The sequence below is a fragment of the Pollachius pollachius genome, assembly GCF_949987615.1.
Source record: "Pollachius pollachius genome assembly, chromosome: 3".
In the NCBI taxonomy this organism is placed as follows: Eukaryota; Metazoa; Chordata; class Actinopteri; order Gadiformes; family Gadidae; genus Pollachius; species Pollachius pollachius.
The window spans coordinates 27235643-27256481 of record NC_136936.1 but is presented as its reverse complement, the minus strand read 5'-3'; the positions used below and the strand labels follow the sequence as shown (position 1 = coordinate 27256481).

General features: G+C 41.4%; 1 protein-coding gene across 1 annotated transcript in view; it reads right to left on the bottom strand.

Moving 5' to 3' along the window:
• The window catches only part of ttn.2 (titin, tandem duplicate 2), a gene marked incomplete at its 5' end in the record, with an annotated part of 205553 nt that overhangs the window by 102343 nt on the left and 82371 nt on the right, over positions 1 to 20839 (bottom strand). The window contains 24 exons of the mRNA XM_079733755.1: positions 438 to 704; positions 940 to 1209; positions 1328 to 1496; positions 2244 to 2341; positions 2791 to 3057; positions 3728 to 3851; positions 5590 to 5732; positions 9682 to 9808; positions 10029 to 10168; positions 11229 to 11495; positions 11638 to 11904; positions 12004 to 12270; positions 12610 to 12736; positions 12970 to 13109; positions 13460 to 13723; positions 13967 to 14233; positions 14325 to 14591; positions 15647 to 15773; positions 17803 to 17942; positions 18267 to 18536; positions 18725 to 19003; positions 19096 to 19494; positions 19722 to 19772; positions 20231 to 20770. Coding sequence (XP_079589881.1) covers positions 438 to 704; positions 940 to 1209; positions 1328 to 1496; positions 2244 to 2341; positions 2791 to 3057; positions 3728 to 3851; positions 5590 to 5732; positions 9682 to 9808; positions 10029 to 10168; positions 11229 to 11495; positions 11638 to 11904; positions 12004 to 12270; positions 12610 to 12736; positions 12970 to 13109; positions 13460 to 13723; positions 13967 to 14233; positions 14325 to 14591; positions 15647 to 15773; positions 17803 to 17942; positions 18267 to 18536; positions 18725 to 19003; positions 19096 to 19494; positions 19722 to 19772; positions 20231 to 20770 — 5277 coding nt within the window. The remainder of the gene's footprint in view (positions 1 to 437; positions 705 to 939; positions 1210 to 1327; positions 1497 to 2243; positions 2342 to 2790; positions 3058 to 3727; positions 3852 to 5589; positions 5733 to 9681; positions 9809 to 10028; positions 10169 to 11228; positions 11496 to 11637; positions 11905 to 12003; positions 12271 to 12609; positions 12737 to 12969; positions 13110 to 13459; positions 13724 to 13966; positions 14234 to 14324; positions 14592 to 15646; positions 15774 to 17802; positions 17943 to 18266; positions 18537 to 18724; positions 19004 to 19095; positions 19495 to 19721; positions 19773 to 20230; positions 20771 to 20839) is intronic.

The following is a 20839-nucleotide window of genomic DNA, read 5'->3' as shown; positions in this document are numbered from 1 at the left end:
CAGTGGTGGAACAAACTCCCTACCGATGTCAGGATCGCAGAGTCGCTCACCAGCTTCCGCAAAAGACTCAAAACTCACCTGTTCAGAGTTCACCTCGACTCTGCATAGAAACCAATGCACAGCCACCATTGAATGTTGTACGTCCTGGCACTTGCACATTGCACTTATTGAAGGTACTTAATTGTGTAGCATCTACAGTAGCTGCTATCGTTGCTTTACACGGGGAATGGGTTAGCCTAGCGATTGTAATACTTGCACTTGGTTCTATGAACATCTTTACTGTACCGACAGCGATATACTGTTTCACTTCTTATGACAAATGTACTTATTGTAACAAATGCACTTATTGCAAGTCGCTTTGGATAAAAGCGTCTGCTAAATACCCTAAATGTAAATGTAAATGTAAATGTATTTGTAGCCCAGACAGTGGATCATACCGAGCACGGTAAGGACAGCACTGGCCCGGTTGCTGCCGATCACCACGATGTATCCTCCCTCGTCTTTGCACTCAGAGCTCTGGATTAGCAGAGTTCTCTTCTTGCCGTCGCTGATCATCTTGTACTTGTCTCCGGCCTCCAGCTCCTTGTCACCTCTGAACCACTTCACCTCATAGGTTTCCTTGGATACAGAGCAGACAAACTCTGCCTTCTCTCCCTCCACCACCTCCTGGCTCTGAGGCCTGGAGGTGAACTCAGCAGCCAGTTCTACAGACACAAAGGGAACAAACACACACACGATTTATTATAAGGACAACCCCAAACCGCCAACAACGATCCCTCTCTATCTGTGATGATGTAGTTTATTTTAGAAATTAGGATATATTTTAACCAGGGGTTTGGTGATATAAGGTGTTGGTTGGCCAGCAGTCTTTTTTATATCTTTATCTTATCTTTATTATATATCCCTTATTAACAACAGCTGGATGTCAATGATGTTTACCATTAATCTTGAGGTTTCCAGAGGTCTTGATGGAGGGACTCAGTCTACAGGTGTACTCCCCAACATCCTCCATCTTCAGGTCCTGGATGATGAGGATCCTTCTCTTTCCATCCATGATCTGCTCATAGCGACCTCCCTCAGGCAGCTCCTGCTCCCCTTTGTACCAGGTGACCTCTGCACTGGGCTTGGACACTTCACAGATCAGTTTGACACTGTCTGTCTCCATTCCATCCACGTTGGACAGATTCTTGCTGAACCTAGCTTCCTCCTCTGTAACAAGTTTGAAAATAGAACAGTTGCATTTTACATTTAACTAGTGGAATGTGTAAGGTTTAAGATCATTATGTCAATATACAGTAGATTAGTTGTTTTTTAAAAGTTTTCTTACCAACGACAGTCAGCATGCCAGAGGACTTGATGGTCTTAGCATCACATTCGTATTCTGCCTCGTCATCAAACACAGACTTGTGGATCACCAGGACATGCTGGACGCCTTGAGCAATAATTTCATACTTCTTCCCTTTCCTGATCTCACTTCCATCTTTAAACCAGCGAACCTGCACAGAACCAAACAGCATTAGCACTGCAATCTCTCGTCCATATAACAATAGAAATGAGGTGAAAACATCAAATAACAACTTATATGTAAAAAAAATATATATACGGTTGAGCGAAAATATATATTAAGATAATCGTGGGGAATTAGAAAAAATGAACACTAGTCTAACTGTAATGACCCACAGTTATTAAAGGGGACATATTATACCACCAGGTGTGAGTGTGATAAGCCATTACAAGCCATTTGTGCAGCTTCTTACATCTCAGGTAGGTGTGTCCACCTAGATATTTGACGGATAGATGAGCAACATTTGCTACAGTCCACTCGGTAGGCTGGTAGACTGATCTATCCAACACACATCTAGGTGGACACGTCCATATAATATGTATAATATGTCGCCTTTAATTTAATTGGTAATTGAACATTTAGACAAAGACGACTTTTCCTTATTGTCTGCATCATAACTGGATATTTCATGATAATTCAACAATATATAGTTGACCATTACATCTGATGCTGATTTGTTATGCATCCAATGGATACAGTGGATATACCCATCACAAAGAATAGCAAAACATCTTTGAGTATTTAGAGTAGCTATACACTTTATACATATAATGACTACCACATGTCCCACCTGGTGGTAAGACAGAGGACCTTTAACTTCAACCTTATGGTACAGCCACTACTGGGGAGAGGACACTCTATTATTGTTCAACTTGTGAGGAAACAAGCTAGGATTTACCTTCAAATTCTCCCTGGAAACTTCACATTCAAACCTGGCAGACTCCTTCTCACGGACCTCCACATCATGGAGAGGCTTAGAGAACTGGACATGAGGGGCTGTGAAAACAGAATACAGGACTTTCACCAGCCTGGAGTAAAGAGACACACAGCCTATGAGGACCACGCACTGAGGAGCATCCAGGATGTTCACGGGCTTCAGCTCGTGTTTAGGGTGCTGGCTAGGTGTGAGGTGGGACGAGGTTCGAACAGGGCCCCCAACTGCTCCTCGCCCGCTCGGTGCAATGTGAGGCAATAACCAGAGAGGTTAGAAGGAAAGTATAATAACCTGTTATTGACTAGGAATATTTCGACAATATTTAAACTTGTTGTCTCGTCGACAGCCAGACACAAGCCATAAATAGAGCTGTTATAATAGAGCAGAACTAATGAGGTATTCTGAATCTATAATGAGGATCAAGTTTAATGTCTCACCCGCTACCATACTCAAGTGTGTTTGACTGGTGACGTTGTGCTAGGATATGAAGAGCTGTGTTTCCAGTACTCACGCTCCACGGTGAGGAAGCAGGAGGTTTTGAAGTCCTTTGCGTCACAAGTGTAAGTTCTGCAATCGTCCATAGTGCAGTCATGAATGATGAGGGCTCTCTTACAGCCATCAACAATTATTTCGTATTTCTTGGTCTTGCGGATGTCCTGTCCATCTCTGAACCAATGGACCTCAGCGTTCTCCCTGGAAACTTCACACTCAAGGGTGGCAGTGGCCTCTTCTTCAACCGTCTGGTCCTCCAGAGGTTTGCTGAACTCTACTGGTTGCTCTGCACAGCATAAAGGAGGTCATATAGACACAAGTATTAATTTATCTGTCTTCTATAAACAATCTGTCTTCTCTAAACATCAAACATCTGTACCTTCTAGTAACTCTCTACCTTCTAGTTAACTGTTTCTATCTTTCAGTAACCATTTATACCTTCTAGTAACCATTTCTACTTTCTAACAACCATCTCTACCATTCATTCATTTACCTTCTCTACCTTCTAGAACCATTCTCTATATTATATTAACCATCTATATCTTCTACTAAACATCTCTATGTTCTAGTATCCATCTCTACTGTCTATTTATCATCTCAATCTTCTACTCACCATCTCTACTTTCTGTTTATCATGTCTATCTTCTGTTTTTAATGTCTATCTTCTATTTATCATCTCTATCTTCTAGTAACCCCATTTATTCTCAGAGTATAATCACTACATTGTGTAGACCACCTCTAGATATCTGTACATACATTCAAACATAAATACATACACACAATGTGTGTGTTTATATATATATATGGGACAATAAGGGGCTTCAAGAGTAGAGTTGGAGAGGGGAGGAGATGAGGAAGGAGAGGGCAGGAGAGATGAGGAAAGGAAATAAGATGTGAGGTGCATTCTTCTGCACCATTCATAGAATGTCTAAACTTTATTGGTAGAAGAGACAAACCTTTCACAATCAGGTTGGCTTTTGTCTGGAAGTCCTTGGCTGCCAGCCTCACCTCACCTGCCTCAGCCAGTGTTACATTTCTTAGTGTAAGTGAGTGCACTTTGCCTTCAGCTCTTGTGACCACCTGTGGTAATGAAGCACACTGTAAATCAGTCCTTACCCCCAGCCAGCTAAGGCTGGCTGGGGGTCAGGCTGTGTCCAGTTTCTAACGAACGGAGGCAGCTGGATTCCACACTTCCTCCACAGCTCCATATAACCCCAGTCACCCGACTCCCCTGAGAGTCTTAAGCAAAGCCTTAGGTCTATGCACGCCTTGGACAGATTACTGCAGTAGCATCGAGAGGACTGTTACTATACTACTGCAGTAACAGAGAATACTGTTATTATACTACTGCAGTAACAGAGAAGACTGCTATAATACTACTGCAGTAATATAGAAGACTGCTACAAAACGAATACATTACAATGGAGAAGACTGTTACTATACTACTGCAGTAACAGAGAAGACTGTTATTATATTACTGCAGTAACAGAGAAGACTGTTATAATACTAGTGCAGTAACAGAGATGACTGTTATAATACTACTGCAATAACAGAGAATACTGTTATTATACTACTGCAGTAACAGAGAATACCGTTATAATACTACTGCAGTAACAGAGAAGACTGCTGTAATGCAACATAGAGAAAACACTGAACCCGAGCTGTAACCCTGACAATACATGGACATCAAGTGTTTTCATCAGAAGTAGAAGAGCTAGTCAGAGTCGGCCTGCAACTCAAGATCCCTCAATATCACGCCAACACTCAATAAGAAGCCACCCACCCACAAGTACAACCAATTATACAGGAAACAACTTATATCTGTCAAGATCATTGCTATCTTTATAATGTATTAACATTAAAACTATATTTATATCAACAACATTAAGACTATATTTATATCTACAACATTAAGGCTATATTTATATCTACAACATTAAGAATATATTTATGTTTATCAACATTAAGACTACATTTATATAAACATTAAGACTATATTTATATCTACAACATTAAGGTTATATTTATATCTACAACATTAAGACTATATTTATATCTATCAACATTATGCCTATATTTATATCTACAACATTAAGACTATATTTTTATCTATCAAAATTAAGATGATATTTATATCTACAACATGTCTGAGCCCTGGGTAAATTTAAAGAAAGACAAGCAAAGTTATGAAATAATTATTTAAAACAGCTAATGCATTGATTTTAGATATAATGTCTAATCTGCTAATTCGTTTGTTTATGGTTCATAAAGGATTTAGGAAACAACTGTTTCACAACCCATTTCCCAGAAAATACTCTGTCTCTTTTGAAATGCTCTGATAACAGCCAACGTAGCAATAAAGAAGCACACCTGAATGATTATGCTATATGTTAGCACAGATAGACTGCCTTGTTGACATGTTTGCACACAGAGTGCAGAACAAGCCCAGCAGAAAGCACATACGTCCTGATTTAAATAACATATTGGAGGGGGGGCCACCTGCCACATGCCCTCCACAGCAGTTAAAAATAACCAGCAGAACGCTGGCTGGGCAGAAAGCCTCCTGCGTTATCTCAAAGATCCAATGCACTGGGGTCTGGTTCCCCACACTCCCATAGATGACCAAAAGGGACTAAAACACTGTTTTAATCACTGTTCCCAGCAACCACCCAGCAAAAATCCAACAGCAATAATCTGCAGTCATATACTTGCTCTAAAGAAACTAGGTTTAGTTAGTAGTAATAGTAGTAGCAATGAGTGATTCTGTTGGCCTTTGGTTAGCATTGTGTGCCGAGTTGAGGGAGGTAAAATAACTTACTCTATTGCTTGATTCCAGCTTGGTACCCCCCAGGAACCACTCGACAGCAATGCCTTCGAAAGATAGCTCACACTGGAAGGTGGCTGTCTCCCCGGCTGTTACCACGGCGTCCTCCAGGACCTTGCTCAGGCTGATCACCCGGGCTTTGGGGTGAGGAGAAGACATGGTTAGTCCCCCCTACAAGTGCTCAAAATCCCACAAGAAGAAACAAAGTCCTTAGCGTCTAATCTGCATGGTGGTTGGGAGGCCTGCAGCTCCACTGGCCTCAGGACAACTGGGAAGGCTGGAGCTCATTAGCATATGGCCTGACACCACATGGAGATGGTCAGCAGAAAGCCTGCCAATCACCAACACCAGATCTAGATAAGGTATGCCGTGTCTAAAATAACTACAGCCTCTGATTGGCTGGGGGCCAGCTTTACCAAATCACCAGACCTGCACAGTCTGTTCCTGTCAATCACCTGCTCGGAATATTCCTGGAAAAGGAGAAGGATCTAAAGGCCCCAGAAGTTACCTAACATTGAAGATTTCGACATCTCGTAGAGCTGTGCTGTAACTACACTTCACGGCAGGTGAAGCAACATGGGTCTGAAAGGTTGTTAAATAAGTAACACGAATGAGGCTTAGCCACAAACTTCAAGTATTTACGATAGGAACCCAACCTGACAGTTAGAAAAACTGTTAGATGTACAGCCCTCTAACAGCTAGATCAAATCTAGCTGTCAGTAGCAGTGCTCTGGAGGAGAGATATAGCCCTACTCTGTGCTCAGCAAACAAAGGATGCTGCACTAGAAGGGGTCCTTCCCATTCAGAACATCACTTCCAAACAGAACATTTACTTTAATTAGTGTTCAAAATGTTGTCAGAAACAGTGTTATATGGGAGACTCTGGTTCCCCGGGCTGGACCTCTGTCTGGAGAAAAAACTCCTGGTTTGGGTGGGAGCGAGGGCCCTTTGTGTGAGATAACAGCTTTGTTTATGGTTTTAAAGGCTCGTAATTACTACATTAGTATTATCATTGATGTCACAACTTTACCATTATTAACATCATAACTACATTACTATTATAAACATCATGACTATTTTACTGTTATTATTAATATCACTCTCTATTAATATTATTATTAACATCACAACTATATTGCTATTATTATTAACATCATAACTATATTACTTTTATTATTAACTTCTTTAATATTCTACCATCAATAATATAACAACTACATTACTATTATTAACATCATGACTATATTACTATTATTATAAACTTCATGACTATATTACTATTATTATAAACATCAGTACTATATTACTATTACTAGAGATTTCAACCTCTAGTTGTAATTAAACCCATAGCTATCATGTGGAAAGCCCGGTCACTAATCAAACGAATTTCTGAGCGCATAATATAATAATATTTTGCCTATACATTTTGGTTAACTATTAAGTAATGAAGCAAGCATAATATATTTTTCTTTACGTTATCAAGCAAGCATAATCATTTTAAGGACACATGTCCGCCGCATTTTCGCCGCATTTGTATATCAGGAGATTCGACCCTGAGGGTGATTCACACTTGATGCTTTACATGTATATGCGGACATCGATGTCGTTCAGACATCAGTAGAATCAATGGGGGGTTAAGGGGTGTGGGCTTGCAAGGGGCGGTATATGATGTAGGGTCTAAGTTTGTACTGTAGTTTGTTTTGGTTTGACCGCAGACAGCATGGAGGCAGAACGGGCAGAACTCATCGTAATCATCTTAAATGTTGCTGCAACGATGCATCATATATTCCGTTGCATTCACAACATCCGAAGCATCGATCGATGAAGGATTGGAGAATGAGCTAGAGACAAAGAGAAGAAACTACGAACAAGAGAGGCGTCGCGAACAACGGCGTTTCCGGAAAATGAGAGCTTCATTTTGCTTCATTTTACATATAACAAACACTGGGACAAATGAAGTTGATTTCTGTGTTTAACTGAGAAAACAGGGAGTATAATCTTCAGCTAATTGTCAATAATAATAATAAAAAAATATTTTTTCTATATACGCGTGCAGCTGGGAACTCATGTATTGTAATTTATTGTATGATGTGTACTTTTAGGGTTCTGATAAGCCCTATCTTTTAGCGTTCACAACGAATGGCTCTGAAAAGCAGTGCCAATATTTAAATATGTTTAAAAGGGGACATATCATACCACCAGGTGTGAGTGTGATTAGCCATTACAAGCAGGTTTGAAAATGTGCAGCATTGTGACATCACAGGTTGGCGTGTCCATCTATCCGTCACACATCTAGATGGACACGCCCACCTGTGATGTCACAATGCTGCACATTTTGAAAACGGCTTGTAATGGCTAATCACACTCACACCTGGTGGTATGAGATGTCCCCTTTAACCACTCAGCGAACAAAAGGCAACAGGCTGATTATCATTTAGGTGGCCACTCATTGACATGCAAATGCACCAGAGTTCATCTCGACTCTGCATAGAAACCAATGCACACCCACCATTGAATATTGTACGTCCTGGAACTTGTACATTGCACTTATTCAAGGTACTTAATTGTGTAGCATCTACAGTAGCTGCTATCGCTGCTTTACACGAGGAATGGGTTAGCCTAGCGATTGTAATACTTGCACTTGGTTCTATTAACGTCTTTACTGTACCGACAGAGACATATTGTTTCACTTCTTATGACAAATGTACTTATTGTAACAAATGCACTTATTGTAAGTCGCTTTGGATAAAAGCGTCTGCTAAATGCCCTAAATGTAAATGTAAAATGTAAATGTAAATGCACTGAAGTGTCATCAACACGCGACTGGCTCCCAACATGGCAACTACTATTCGTTAGTTGAAAATAATAATAATAATAATAATAATAATAATAATAATAATAATAATAATAATAATAATAATAATAAAAATAATAATAATAAACAGCTTCTTCTGAAATTGAAAATTATGTTCATTTACAGAAGCACCTTAGTGAAATAAACTAAGTGTAACAACAGTTAAGGCAGCAACCTACCTAACTATAGTGAAGTAAAGCACGGGCTTGTGTGGGGGAGGGGGAGAGGGAGAAGATGAGGGCAAGAGTGCGGATTGTACATTGATGTGAGAGTTTAAGATTTTATTTTTTTTTTTTTAACCAGATAAAGACTTAATTTAGATTAAAAATATCATTTTCAAGTGTCATGGCCAAGACAGGCAGCAGTAGCCTACAGTCACACATAGCCTACACACAAAACATTAGTAAAATAAAACAACTAAAACAGTCGGAAGGGGGGAGGGGGGCATATCAATATCAAGGCGAAGAGTAATATACTATTTTGAGCAACAAAGTTTGAAGACATTTCGGGAGGCTCAATGAGGAGAGTAATATTACATTTTAGTGTAGTCTTGTGGTGGACTCTATAAACATAATTCCCCATACTGTGTTATTGACATGTTTTCGTTCTGTGTTATAGGGACGCTGTCTCTTTAAGAGAACGTGCGTCTTTTTTTGTTGATATTCCGGTTGGCGCGATGTTTGAAAGGTTTTATATGATAAAATGAAATTATCATTTCATTAAAATAAAATTATATGACGTTGCATTGTCAACGTGAGAAACTGTCTCTTCAATTATTTTATCGCAATTTCTACAGTCTATAGACAGAACGTCTTACCTGGGAGAGTGTCGACATCGGGGTCGGAAATGGGATATCAATATCGCAAGACATTGCGGGAGGCTGAAGGAGGTACGTAATATTAAAAAATAAATAATGTTTAGCAAAAAAGTGTAGTCTTTAGACAAAACGTCTCAGCTGGGAGAGTGTGTTGACGGGGGGCTGTTATCCCGATCTTGCCATTGTCTTGCAACGTCTGCGTCCGCACGTGTGTTTGCGGTGTGGGTTTGTGAGGGTTGTGTTCGTGCGCGTGTGTGTGTGCGTGTGTGTGTGTCAGCTGGGGGCTATTAACATCATGACTGGATGAGGACACACACAAACACACACAGTATGTAAAACGCTATAGGAAGTGCTATATAAATGCAGTTGATTCTTCTCATTGTGAATACTATATTAGTGTTATCATTGTGAACACCTTTGACTCTGAGCTGGGCCGTAGATTTAGCGTTAGCTGCAGAGAAGTCCACTCCTCCGGCCATATCCAAGCGGACGTTGAAGAGGACCAGCGTGTGTCTGGTGCCTTCCTCCTTGATCTCCACGTCCTGAGGAGACCACAAAGAGGTTAACTAAGACAGCAGAAGACGGCTCTGTGTCTAGGGTTCCCATGCAACACATCTACAGATGCTTCTGTAACGTAGGGGAATCTGAATCACTAGCTGTCGTTATTTTTAAATTGCTTTTGTCCTGTTCTTTTATCATTTCCTAATATCATAATGACTCTTGGGCCACAAAGCTCCTGTCCCAGGCAGTGTTAAGTCTTACAGAAGACTGGAGAAGAGCTTCTCCCTTCAACTTCCAGTTGCCGTGAAGATCCCCCTCAGAGATCTCGGTCTCAAACTTAGCCGTCTCCAGCTCTGTGACCTCCACGCTGTACAGCGGACGCACCACCTTTATGTCCCGCTCTGCAGAAGGCCAAAGAACATGAGTTAACCAGAGGGCCACCCCTGCTTCTCCCCGGACCCTGGAAACATTCTCACTGGGAAGGTGAGCACAAACCAGTGGAGACCAATTACACACTTACCAGATGCACTGATCTGGAGCACATACAAGGTGATGATGATGATAATGATACCACCCAGAAGCTGAGCACACTGACAATCACCAAACTATACAGCCTTTAAAACCATATCAAACCTTATGAGGACATTATAAATGAACTATTATGTATTTATTACCTTATCACTAGACTTTATTATATCCACATAAAGCATTTAATACTGTATCAAAACTTATGAGGACATTATAAATGTACAAGATTTGTGATTTATAAACTATAACTATATATACAAATAAATATATATATATATTCATATATATATATACATAACTTATACTCCTCATAAAGCATTTAAAACTTTATCGGAAGATGATATGAATGTCCTCTGAAGGTATTTCAACCCCTTATCACCAAATATAAAGAAATATAAACTAAACACAACACCTGTGGAAACAAATGCAAAACAGCTGTAGCCACAAAGACACAACAGGTGTGGACACAAAGACACAACGCCTGTGGAGACAAAGACAAGACAGCTTTGGAAACAAAGACACAACTGTGGAGATAAAGACACAACAGCTGTGGAAACAAGACATAACACCTGTGGAGACAAAGACACAACAGCTGTGGACACAAAGAAACAACAGCTGTGGACACAAATACACAACACCTGTGAAGTCAAAGTCTCAGCAGCTGTGGACACAAAGACATAACACCTGTGGAGACAAAGACACAACAGCTGTGGACACAAAAACACAACAGCTGTGGACACAAAGACAGAACACCTGTGGACACAAAGATGCAAGAAAGCAGTAGAAACCAACAATGAACACAGACAGCAGCATGATGGAGGATGGTCGGGTGGAGGTGGAGGATAGCCAGGTGGAGGAGGGGGTGGAGTTTGGAAGGATGGAGGCGTGGTCTACACAGGAAGTATGAAATCCTATATCCTCTGGAGAGTTTACCTTCGATGTTCAGACTGGCGGTCGTCTTGTCCGTACCACAATGACAGGAGTATTCTCCAATATCAAGTTTTGATGCCTTCTTTATGGTCAGCAAACGCTTCTTGCCATCGGTTTGGGTAACAATATTCTTGGAAGGAATGATTTCTTTACCATCCTTGAACCATTGGACCTCTGCTACAGACTTGCTGAGTTCACAGACCAGAGAAACTTCATCCTTCTCCACAGCTGTGTAGTTCTGCAGCTTGGTGGTGAAGTACAAGTCTCCCTCTGAAACAAATTACAACATACACACCAAATGTAAATATTGAGTTCACCTTCTTTATATATTGTATGTTTCCTCTAATATCAGCATGTGCAGCAGATGTTGTGCATATGCATGTGTATGTGTGGATTGATAAGCATCACTAACCAATGACGGTGAGCATTGCCTCGGAGCTCTTGCCCATGGCCTCCACCCTGATCAGGGAGGTGTCATCGATGGTCACTTCCTTGAATGCCAGGATGTGCGTCTTGCCCTGGTCCAACATATGGACCACCTTGCTGGGGTGCAGACGGACATCGTTCTTGTACCATATAACAGCGATGTCGTCATGAGAAATCTCCATGCTGAATTCTGCGGTCTCTCGTTCCTTCACAGTAACGTCTTTGATGGGCTTGACAAACTCCAGACGGATTCCTGCCCAACACAAAATAAAGAGGGTTATCATAATAAATTATAGTCTTTTAATTTGATTTCATAATGAATCATATTGCTGATCAAGGTTAATTCTGTTACCTTGGATTATCAGCTTGCCAGAAGTTTTCTTGTCTTCAGCCTCAAACATGTATTTTCCTTCATCTTCGTATTTGGCTGATTTCACCAGCAGTGTGTGTCTCGTCCCCTCCACCCCCAGCTCATATCGCTCATCACTTGACAACTCCTGCGGTCCTTTCATCCAGCGGAAGCTTTTTAGCTCCCTGGACACTTCCAGCTCAAATCTGGCTTCTTCTTTTTCATACACATGAACATTGCTCAGTGGCGTCATGAACGACACTGGGATTTCTGTTCATTCAGAGAAACGGTGTTAACATCAACCAAATCATGGAGATCACTGGTTTGTCACCAGTTGATTAAAACCAGTTGGTGTAGAACTGGTTTATAGCCTGATTGTCTTATGACATGGAAGAGATGACAACTCGCTTTCTACACAATATCAATATAAAATCACAAACAACACAAAACTGCTTTTACTTTTCAATACCATGTTTACCCTAATGTTATATTGGAAAGCAGTAGCCTTTTTGTGATATTTAAAGTTTGAAGCCAAATAAAGTATGAAAGAGTCAGCACATATCATGCATGTTTGTAAGAGTGCACAGATGAAGTACTGTGAACGCTCACCCTTAACTTTCAGGTTAGCAGAGCACTTAGCACCAGCAGCGCTGTACGACAACTCTCCTGTCAGGGGCACCTTACAGTTGTACAAGATCAGAGTGTGCTTGGCTCCATCTTCCACTATCTCAACATCCTGCAGATAGTCCAGGACAAGTTCACAGAATTGGTTCACAGAAGGCTGTACTCAATCCACTTTCATTCAAATAAAATCGCACGAAATAAAAACGCAGTCATTATTTGATCATACGTTTATAATTGCCTGGGAAAGGTTTTCAGATGTCTATTTGAAAGGAAACTTTGTGGATGTTCAAGTGAATGTGCATTGAAGCCCATGAAAATCAACACATAGATGAAGAAAAGACATACAGAAGAGGGACTGAGGATTTCTCCATTTAGTTTCCACTGGCCGTGGACGTCATCCTCCGAGATCTCCACCTCAAAACGAGCCGTCTCCCCATCAAACACCTCCACCCCATACAGAGGACGCACCACCTTGATGTGGCGAGCTGGCGTGGACAGAATGAAGACATCCAACTCAACATGTGAATGGACATCCACCACAGACAAGGCCATCTTGAGGGCTACAGGATCTATTTTACTATTATCAGCTAGGAGTTTTAAAAGTCTTGTAGTGTTTCTACCATGTCAGAGTTAGAAGTTTTGTAGTGTTTATACCATGTCAGAGTTAAAAGTCTTGTAGTGTTTATACCATGTCAGAGTTAGAAGTCTTGCAGTGCTTGTAGTGTTAGGAGTTATTAGCAATTAAAGAGAGTTATAAGAGATGTCCAGACATCTCTGAAAAAAGCATAGATAAGCAAATCAGAGGCTGCGGGGTTGAAACCATCCTTTCCTTTACCTTCAATGTTTAGTGAAGCAAGCGTCTTGTCAGTTCCACAGTCACACATGTACTGCCCTTTGTCTTGGTCTTCCACCCTCTTGATGCTCAGGCTTCTCCGCTTGCCCTCGGCTCTGATGGACACCTTCTTAGAGCCCTTGAGCTCCTTCTCATTGTGGTACCACATGACCTCCACCTCCTTGCTCAGTTCACACTCCAGTACCACAGAGTCTTTCTCCACCGCTGTGTAATCCTGAAGCTTAACCGTGAAGTACGCGTCTCCCTCTGAAACGGCCCAACACTCGTTATTCTGAATGTGTGCTGCATATATTGTGTCTATATACAGCCCAATCAACACATACACAAACAACACAAATCAAGAGCACAAATAAAACAGAATAGAGAAACAACATCACGACGGCACACAAACAAGACTTCACAGGTCAACAAATACTTGAATGACAATGACTGTGGGAGGTGATTTAGGATGAGGGCAGCAACTGAAAGGAAAGATGGAGGTCTTGTTACCTATGACTGTTAGATTGGCCATTGAGGGAATTCCCTTGGCTTCTGCTTTAATCTGGCATGTGTCATCTAGCGTCACTTCCTTCATTTCTAGAATGTGTTTCTTTCTGTCCACGTGTGTGAGCACCGTTCTGCTGGGGTGGATCTTCATGTCGTTCCTGAACCATGTTACTGGGACGTTCTCATGAGAGAGCTCCAGCTCAAAGCGAGCAGTCTGGCCCTCCTTCACCGTTTGGTCCTTGATTGGCATGATGCATGTTAGTCTTATACCTACAACGTATTAGTAGGGCATATTCATAGCAGTCAGTTCACCATGGAAGAGAAGCAGCTCCAGGAAACATGGTGGTGGTTTGTCCCTTACCCTCCACTGTGAGCTTCGCCGTCGAGGTTATCCCCAACACTTCTATTGTGTATTCGTCCTCATCATCAAACTCACAGCTGTTTATGATCAGCATGTGTTTCTTCCCATCATCAATTATGTCATACTTTTGGTCTGGGGTGATGATGTCGGACAGTTTGTACCACATCACCTTTGACACGTCCTTTGTGATGACGCATTCAAACTTAGCCTGTTTCTTTTCATGCACAGAAACATCTTCCAGCGGGACGACAAAGGCCATTTCGATTTCTGGGAGGTATAAACAGCAGGTAAGAATGACAACAAACTTCAAGACCTCAGACTGCACCAAGGCAACACCAAGACAACACCAAGACAACAAAAAGACAACACCCAGAAAACAATATGCTACAGTCAGTATCCAGTTGATGAAGAACGCTGTTAGGGTACTTCATACCACACCAGTGCTGTGGACATTGTTTCAGTTAGTCTGCATTTTGGTGTTAAAACCTGGTCTAACACCGCCCCAGTGCCAATGGACCCTTCAGCTGTCCCCAGTCTTGTTGGCATGGTGGAGGTGTTGCATTCTTGTTTAGGGTCCTTAGTAGGGTCATGTTTTAGGGGTTTACTCTTGTTTAGGGTCCTTAGTAGGGTCTTGGGTGAGGGGTTAACTCTGGTTGAGGGTTTGCAGTAGGGTCTTGGGTGAGGGGTTTACGCAGGCTTTGTCTCAAGTTCCACTTCAACTGCTCTACTAGCAGGCTTTCTATCCGACAGGATCATCCCCCTTGCCGTCTTAAACCGGTGCTGACCGCGTTCTGCATTGGATGGCTTGACTGCGTGACTACAGATCCCTTGAGGAGGTCCATGAGGTCTTGGTATCAAGCAGGTATCAGGATCAGCCTCAGTTCTTTCTTGGTTTCACTTGAGGCATTTCTGCTTTGGAGACTCTGTTCTTACACTGGAGCCTTACAGGTGCAGCGAACTGAACCAATGTCTAACTGAAGGTTGTTCTGTTGTGGCACATCAACTGGATACAGCATGTAGCACATGAGACAAAATCAGATGGTCCAAGAAGAACCAACTGTACTTTGTGATGATTGGAATTGTCTTGACTAGCACCCCACCATTACACCACATCACTTCATCAACATACATTAAACATGTACAACAACAAACAGTACACAGAAAAATGGATCTTCTTCAGGAATGGTCAATCTGAATCTTGTAGTCCTCCCACGCTGAATTTTGGTAGAACTTCATGAAATAAAGACCTAACGTCAAGTCTTTAGTCTTTATATGGGGAAAATAACAGCAGAGCGTTACTGCCTTCCAGGAGCAAGGCTTACCGGTGACTGTTAGCATGGCGTTGGTGACGGCGTTCAGCGCTGTGTAGGACACCTCGCCGGAATTGTCCATCTGGACGGTCTTCAGGATCAGTCTGCGCTTGGCACCCTCCATTTGGATGTCACACGTCTGGGATAGGTGGATATACATTAACAAGTACTGAGATAGGATACATAATAGATGTATGATGTATAAAAAGACACTAAACAATAGATAATATATGGACAGGCAGGCAGAGAGATGGATATAATGTTGACATACTATAATGTTGACATCTTATAAGATGTATTTAGGGGTCCGAGCAGTGAAGCTGCTTGGTCCCCTATTGTTTCTGTAATGTTTATTTTTCCCTCAAATTCTGTAAAAGTCATACTGCAGCCTATACTGTAATTCGAAAACTCTTTTTCGAATTACAGAAAACTATTTTCAGGTATGGTTACCAATAACCCCCACTACCCATAAACCCAAATTTGTGGTACTGCACCCAAAGGTGGCGCTATTGTAAAACAAACATTATTTAGGGTTATTTCTCCTCACCAGATTGACCTGGACTCAAAATACTTTCATAATATTAATCTCTAGAATCAGATGCATTTATAAAAACCCAGGGTCTTATGCCCTAAAAATTTTTCCTTTTCCCACAATTTCATATTAAAGCTAAACATGATAAATAGATTCACAGGCTACAAAAATAATCAAAAATTCACCAAAATCGCCACATAAAACCCTACCCATAAACCCAAATTGTGGTACTGCCCCCAGTGTTGGCGCTATTTAAAAAAAAATATGAACTAGCCTTATTTCTCATTACTAGATTGACCTGGACTCAAAATTATTTCATCATATTAATCTCTAAAATCAGATGCATCTTTTTCACCCTGGTCTTCTGCTCTAAAAATGTTTACTTTTCCCACAATTTCATAGAAAAGCCAAATGTCCACAGTCTCAACCCATTTTGCCTATACGACCATTTTGTTATTGTATAACTACCATACGGCTATCATTAGGTGGATACCATTAACAGTGCAAATTTTCAGATCTGTTCTATTTTAAGAAAGCCCTTAATTCTCTTGTGAAATGTGTGCTTGGAGTGTTCTTGATGTTGCGTGCTTATCAATCGACATTTTCACAATTTGAAGGCTTCGAGGCTTCATGCAGTTCAGGAATGTCAGTGGCTTAACGGGATAATGCTGTGTACTGGTGTTCGATAGGTTGAGAGTTTGAATCCTGATTAGAGCATTATGAACAGGCTGAACATGTCATTCTTTCAATGCCACTCATTTAAGAAACACAACATTGAACAGCACCTGAAATTCATCAGGCAATCAAAATTGCGGCTCATTAGTTTCCAAGCATCGGACTGCCAAGACCAGTATGGCATTAAGGGGAACTTCTTCATTAACCATTTTTCCTTCATAATTAACTGTCATATTTTTATTTCTTCCGATAGTGTTCTTGACTACAAATGTTTAATTTCCCCAGAATTTCAACGATTTTTCAGGTATATGCTTTGAAGAAATCCCTTAATTCACTTGAGAAATGTGTGCTTTGAGTTTTCTGGATGTTGTTTGCTTATCAATAGACATTTTGACAATGTGAATGAGGCTGCAGTTCAGGTTTATAAGTGGAACATCTTTCCTTAAATATGACAATATATGTTATATTTATATATCTTCCATGAGTGTGTTCTTGACTTTTAATTTTGCTCCGACCCCATTATCACCGCTTACGGTTATAATACACATTGTACACATAGATAGTGAGATGTTAAACAGGTAGGTACTACAATAAAAGATAGCTAGATGTTAGACAGGTAGGATCTATAATAAAGATAACTAGTTCTAGCTGTAAGATGGTATGTACATGCTAGCTGTAAGGTGGTAGGTAGATGCTAGTTGTAAGATGGTAGGTAGATGATAGCTGTACAATGGTAGATGCTAGCTTTTAGCTGGTAGGTAGATGCTAGCTGTTAAACGCTAGGTATATGCTAGCTGTTTGATGGTAGGTATATGCTAGCTATTAGATGGTAGGTCGATGCTAGCTGTTTGATGGTAGATAGAAGATAGCTTTGGATAGTAGGTAGATGCTAGCTGTTAGATGGTAGGTAGATGCTAGCTGTTAGATTGTAGGTAGATGCTAGCTGTTAGATGGTAGGTACCGGTGATCTGGTCAGGACCACTCCCTTCAGCTTCCATTCTCCTGGAACATCTTCCTCTGAGATCTCCGTCTCAAAAGTCACGTTGTCCTTCTCTACCACCTCCATGCTTGACAGAGGCTTCAGGATCTCAGCTTCACGTTCTGAAACACACCCTCTATTAGTTGATGGACAGATAGACAGACAGACAGACGAATGGATAGATAGGATATATAGATAAGAAGAATGATATATAGATTGACAGACAGACAGATGGGATATATAGATAGATAGATGGATAGATAGATAGACCGATCAAAGGGATATATAGATAGATAGATAGATGGATCGAAGGGATATATAGATAGGCGATAAATAGATAGATATATAGATAGATAGAGATAAATAGGTGATAGATAGAGAGAAATAGGTAGATAAATAGATGGATAGGCCGACAGAGAGACAGATAGCTGGATTGATGGATCAACCTCCTAATGTGAGTTTGGCGCTGTAGACCCGTCCCTCCACCTCCATAGTGTAATCGGACACATCTTCGGGCTGGCAGTTCTTAATAGTCAGAGTCAGTGCCTTTCCATCCTTCTTAATCTCGATCTTATCAGAAGGCGTTATCTCAGTCTCTCCTTTAAGCCACTTCCAGTTAGGAGTCTCCTTAAACAGCTCACACTTAAATGTGGCAGCTGCCTTGGGCTTCACATGCTGGTCTCTCAGAGGCTTCACCAGCCAGTCCTTGATGATTTCTGTTAAATATCATGAACAAATCAGACAAAGACTTGTTTCTGGAACAGAATCAAAGCTCAAGGTATGTGTTTCCCTTCTGGAAAAGGGTTAACAGTGGTATGGTATGTGGTATGTGGTATGTGGTATGATACATATTTAAAATGATAAATAAAACTCAATTCATGAAGGTAAGTTTAACATTACTCACCAATCACTTTAACGTTGGTTGAAGTCATGACATCTGGTTGATTGGCCACCTCACAAGTGTAAAGGCCGGCATCCTCTTCGGTGGTGTTCTGGACGGTCACAGCGTGCCCCAGACCAATGACATTGATGGAGACTTTGCCAGTCTTCACCTTGAGGATCTTTCCACTCCTCTTCCAGACCACGTCCCTCTCTTTGTTCAGCTCACAGGTCATGTACAGGGGCTGACTTTTAAGGGGTGAGGTCTCCTCATCCAGCTCCTTGATCCATTTCACTGGCAGCTCTGTCAGAAGAGAATAGCATGAATTAGCAATGGAAATACTCTGCCTTGAGAACCAACTCCATTCCAAAGGACAAGTGATTGAAGCATAATACCTTCAACAATGAGCTTGGCTGTGCATGATATTTCCTTTCCGGCATTCTTGGCCACGCACGTATATTCACCAGTATCAGACAGCTGGACATCAATAATGTTCAGCTTGCGGTCTTTGCCATCTGAGGTGAATTTGTGTTTGGGGCTCTCACGGAGGTTGCTGCCATCCTTCATCCAAGTAGTAATGGCAGTAGAGGGGGAAACTTCACACTCAAATACAGCAGCTGAGCCAATAGACTCTGCCTCTGTCAACACAATGTTTTGAAGCTTTTTGATGAACTTCAGAGGAACAGCTTTGAGTTTGAATCCTGCAAAGGGCTCATCTGGTGGGGACGGGCCCTTTCCCCCGGGCTTCAGGCCCCTGCCTCGGCCTCCATCACCAGGAGATGGGGTCTGCTTGGCTGAAATACAGTTGATTTGTCAAATCGAAAATACTAGTATTTAACAGAGCCTATCATGGCCTCTCAACGACCCAGTTTCGCAAAGTCATCTTGTGATTCTTTAGCTATTCATGCTTTGATTGATTATTAAGATGCGTGTTACCTTAAAACTTGATGTCAACATATAGTTATAAATAATATGTTTTATATGGTTAACTCCTATATTGTTATATCACACTCATTCTTACGTTTCAGGCCTCTCCCTCTTCCTCTTCCTGCTTCCTCAGCAGGTTGTCCGTCTGTTGAAAATAGTTGGAATTATTAATTCATGTGCACTGATATGTCTAAGTTATATACCAGGAAACAAAGCAATAATTTTGCCTACGAGTTAGATATGACATTTCAAATAAAGGGAGCATATGGATGGAAATTATTTTTGAAGAAAAAGATAATTCACACAGCATGATGTGATAATGATCATGGTTTAAACAGTTGGGTTTGAGATTAGGAGATTGATGGATCAAACACAAAACAAAACACAGACAGATGTGACAGACAGAATGGTTGACCAATCAGGATGGCAGTACAATGCCGAACAACAACAACGAAGATGGCATACATTCAATCAGACATAAGAGGTGATGATGTCAACATATGCAGATGAAGGCATTAATGAGGGAATGGGCTGAAGTTATTCAGGCGATGAGGAGCAGGTTGTCAGTGGTCACCAAGTGGTCTGGTTTCGTCACCACCTCACCTCTCCTGGTAACACCTGGAGCTTCTACAGCATCTTCCCCTTCAGCTAGCCTGTCTTCTGGGGTTGAGCCTTCACTGGGAACCAGCTCCCAGCCCCAGACCTCCTCCTCTTCTTCCTCCCCCTCTTCTGGCTGGCCCTCGTACTCCTCTTCAAACACCACCTCCTCCAGCTGAGTAGGGACCTTCCTAAGCTGCACGGATCCAGGAGAAACCTCCTTGGACATGGGGACCTTCACGGATCCAGGAGAAACCTCCTTGGACATGGGGACCTTCCCTTTGCTGGGTTTCACTGCTTCCCCAGCCTCTTCTGGGGAGGGTTTCCTGGGAACTGTTTTGGGAGCCACAGCCTCAACTGATTCTTTTGGGGAAACTGTTTTTGGGATCCTCTTTAGCTTTTCGCCACTTGGTTTATTTTCAATTGGAAATGATTCCAGCTCTTTTGGCTTTGCTTTATCAACTTTGGGGGAGGCTGTCTTTTTCAGTTCAACCTTCTTTAGCTGGTCAATTGGCTTCAAAACTGTTTCTGCATGTTCTTCATTTTCTTTTGGAGTAACTCCTTTATTCAACTGCAGAGGCCTGGTTTCATCTATAGTCTTCCTAGGTGTCTTAT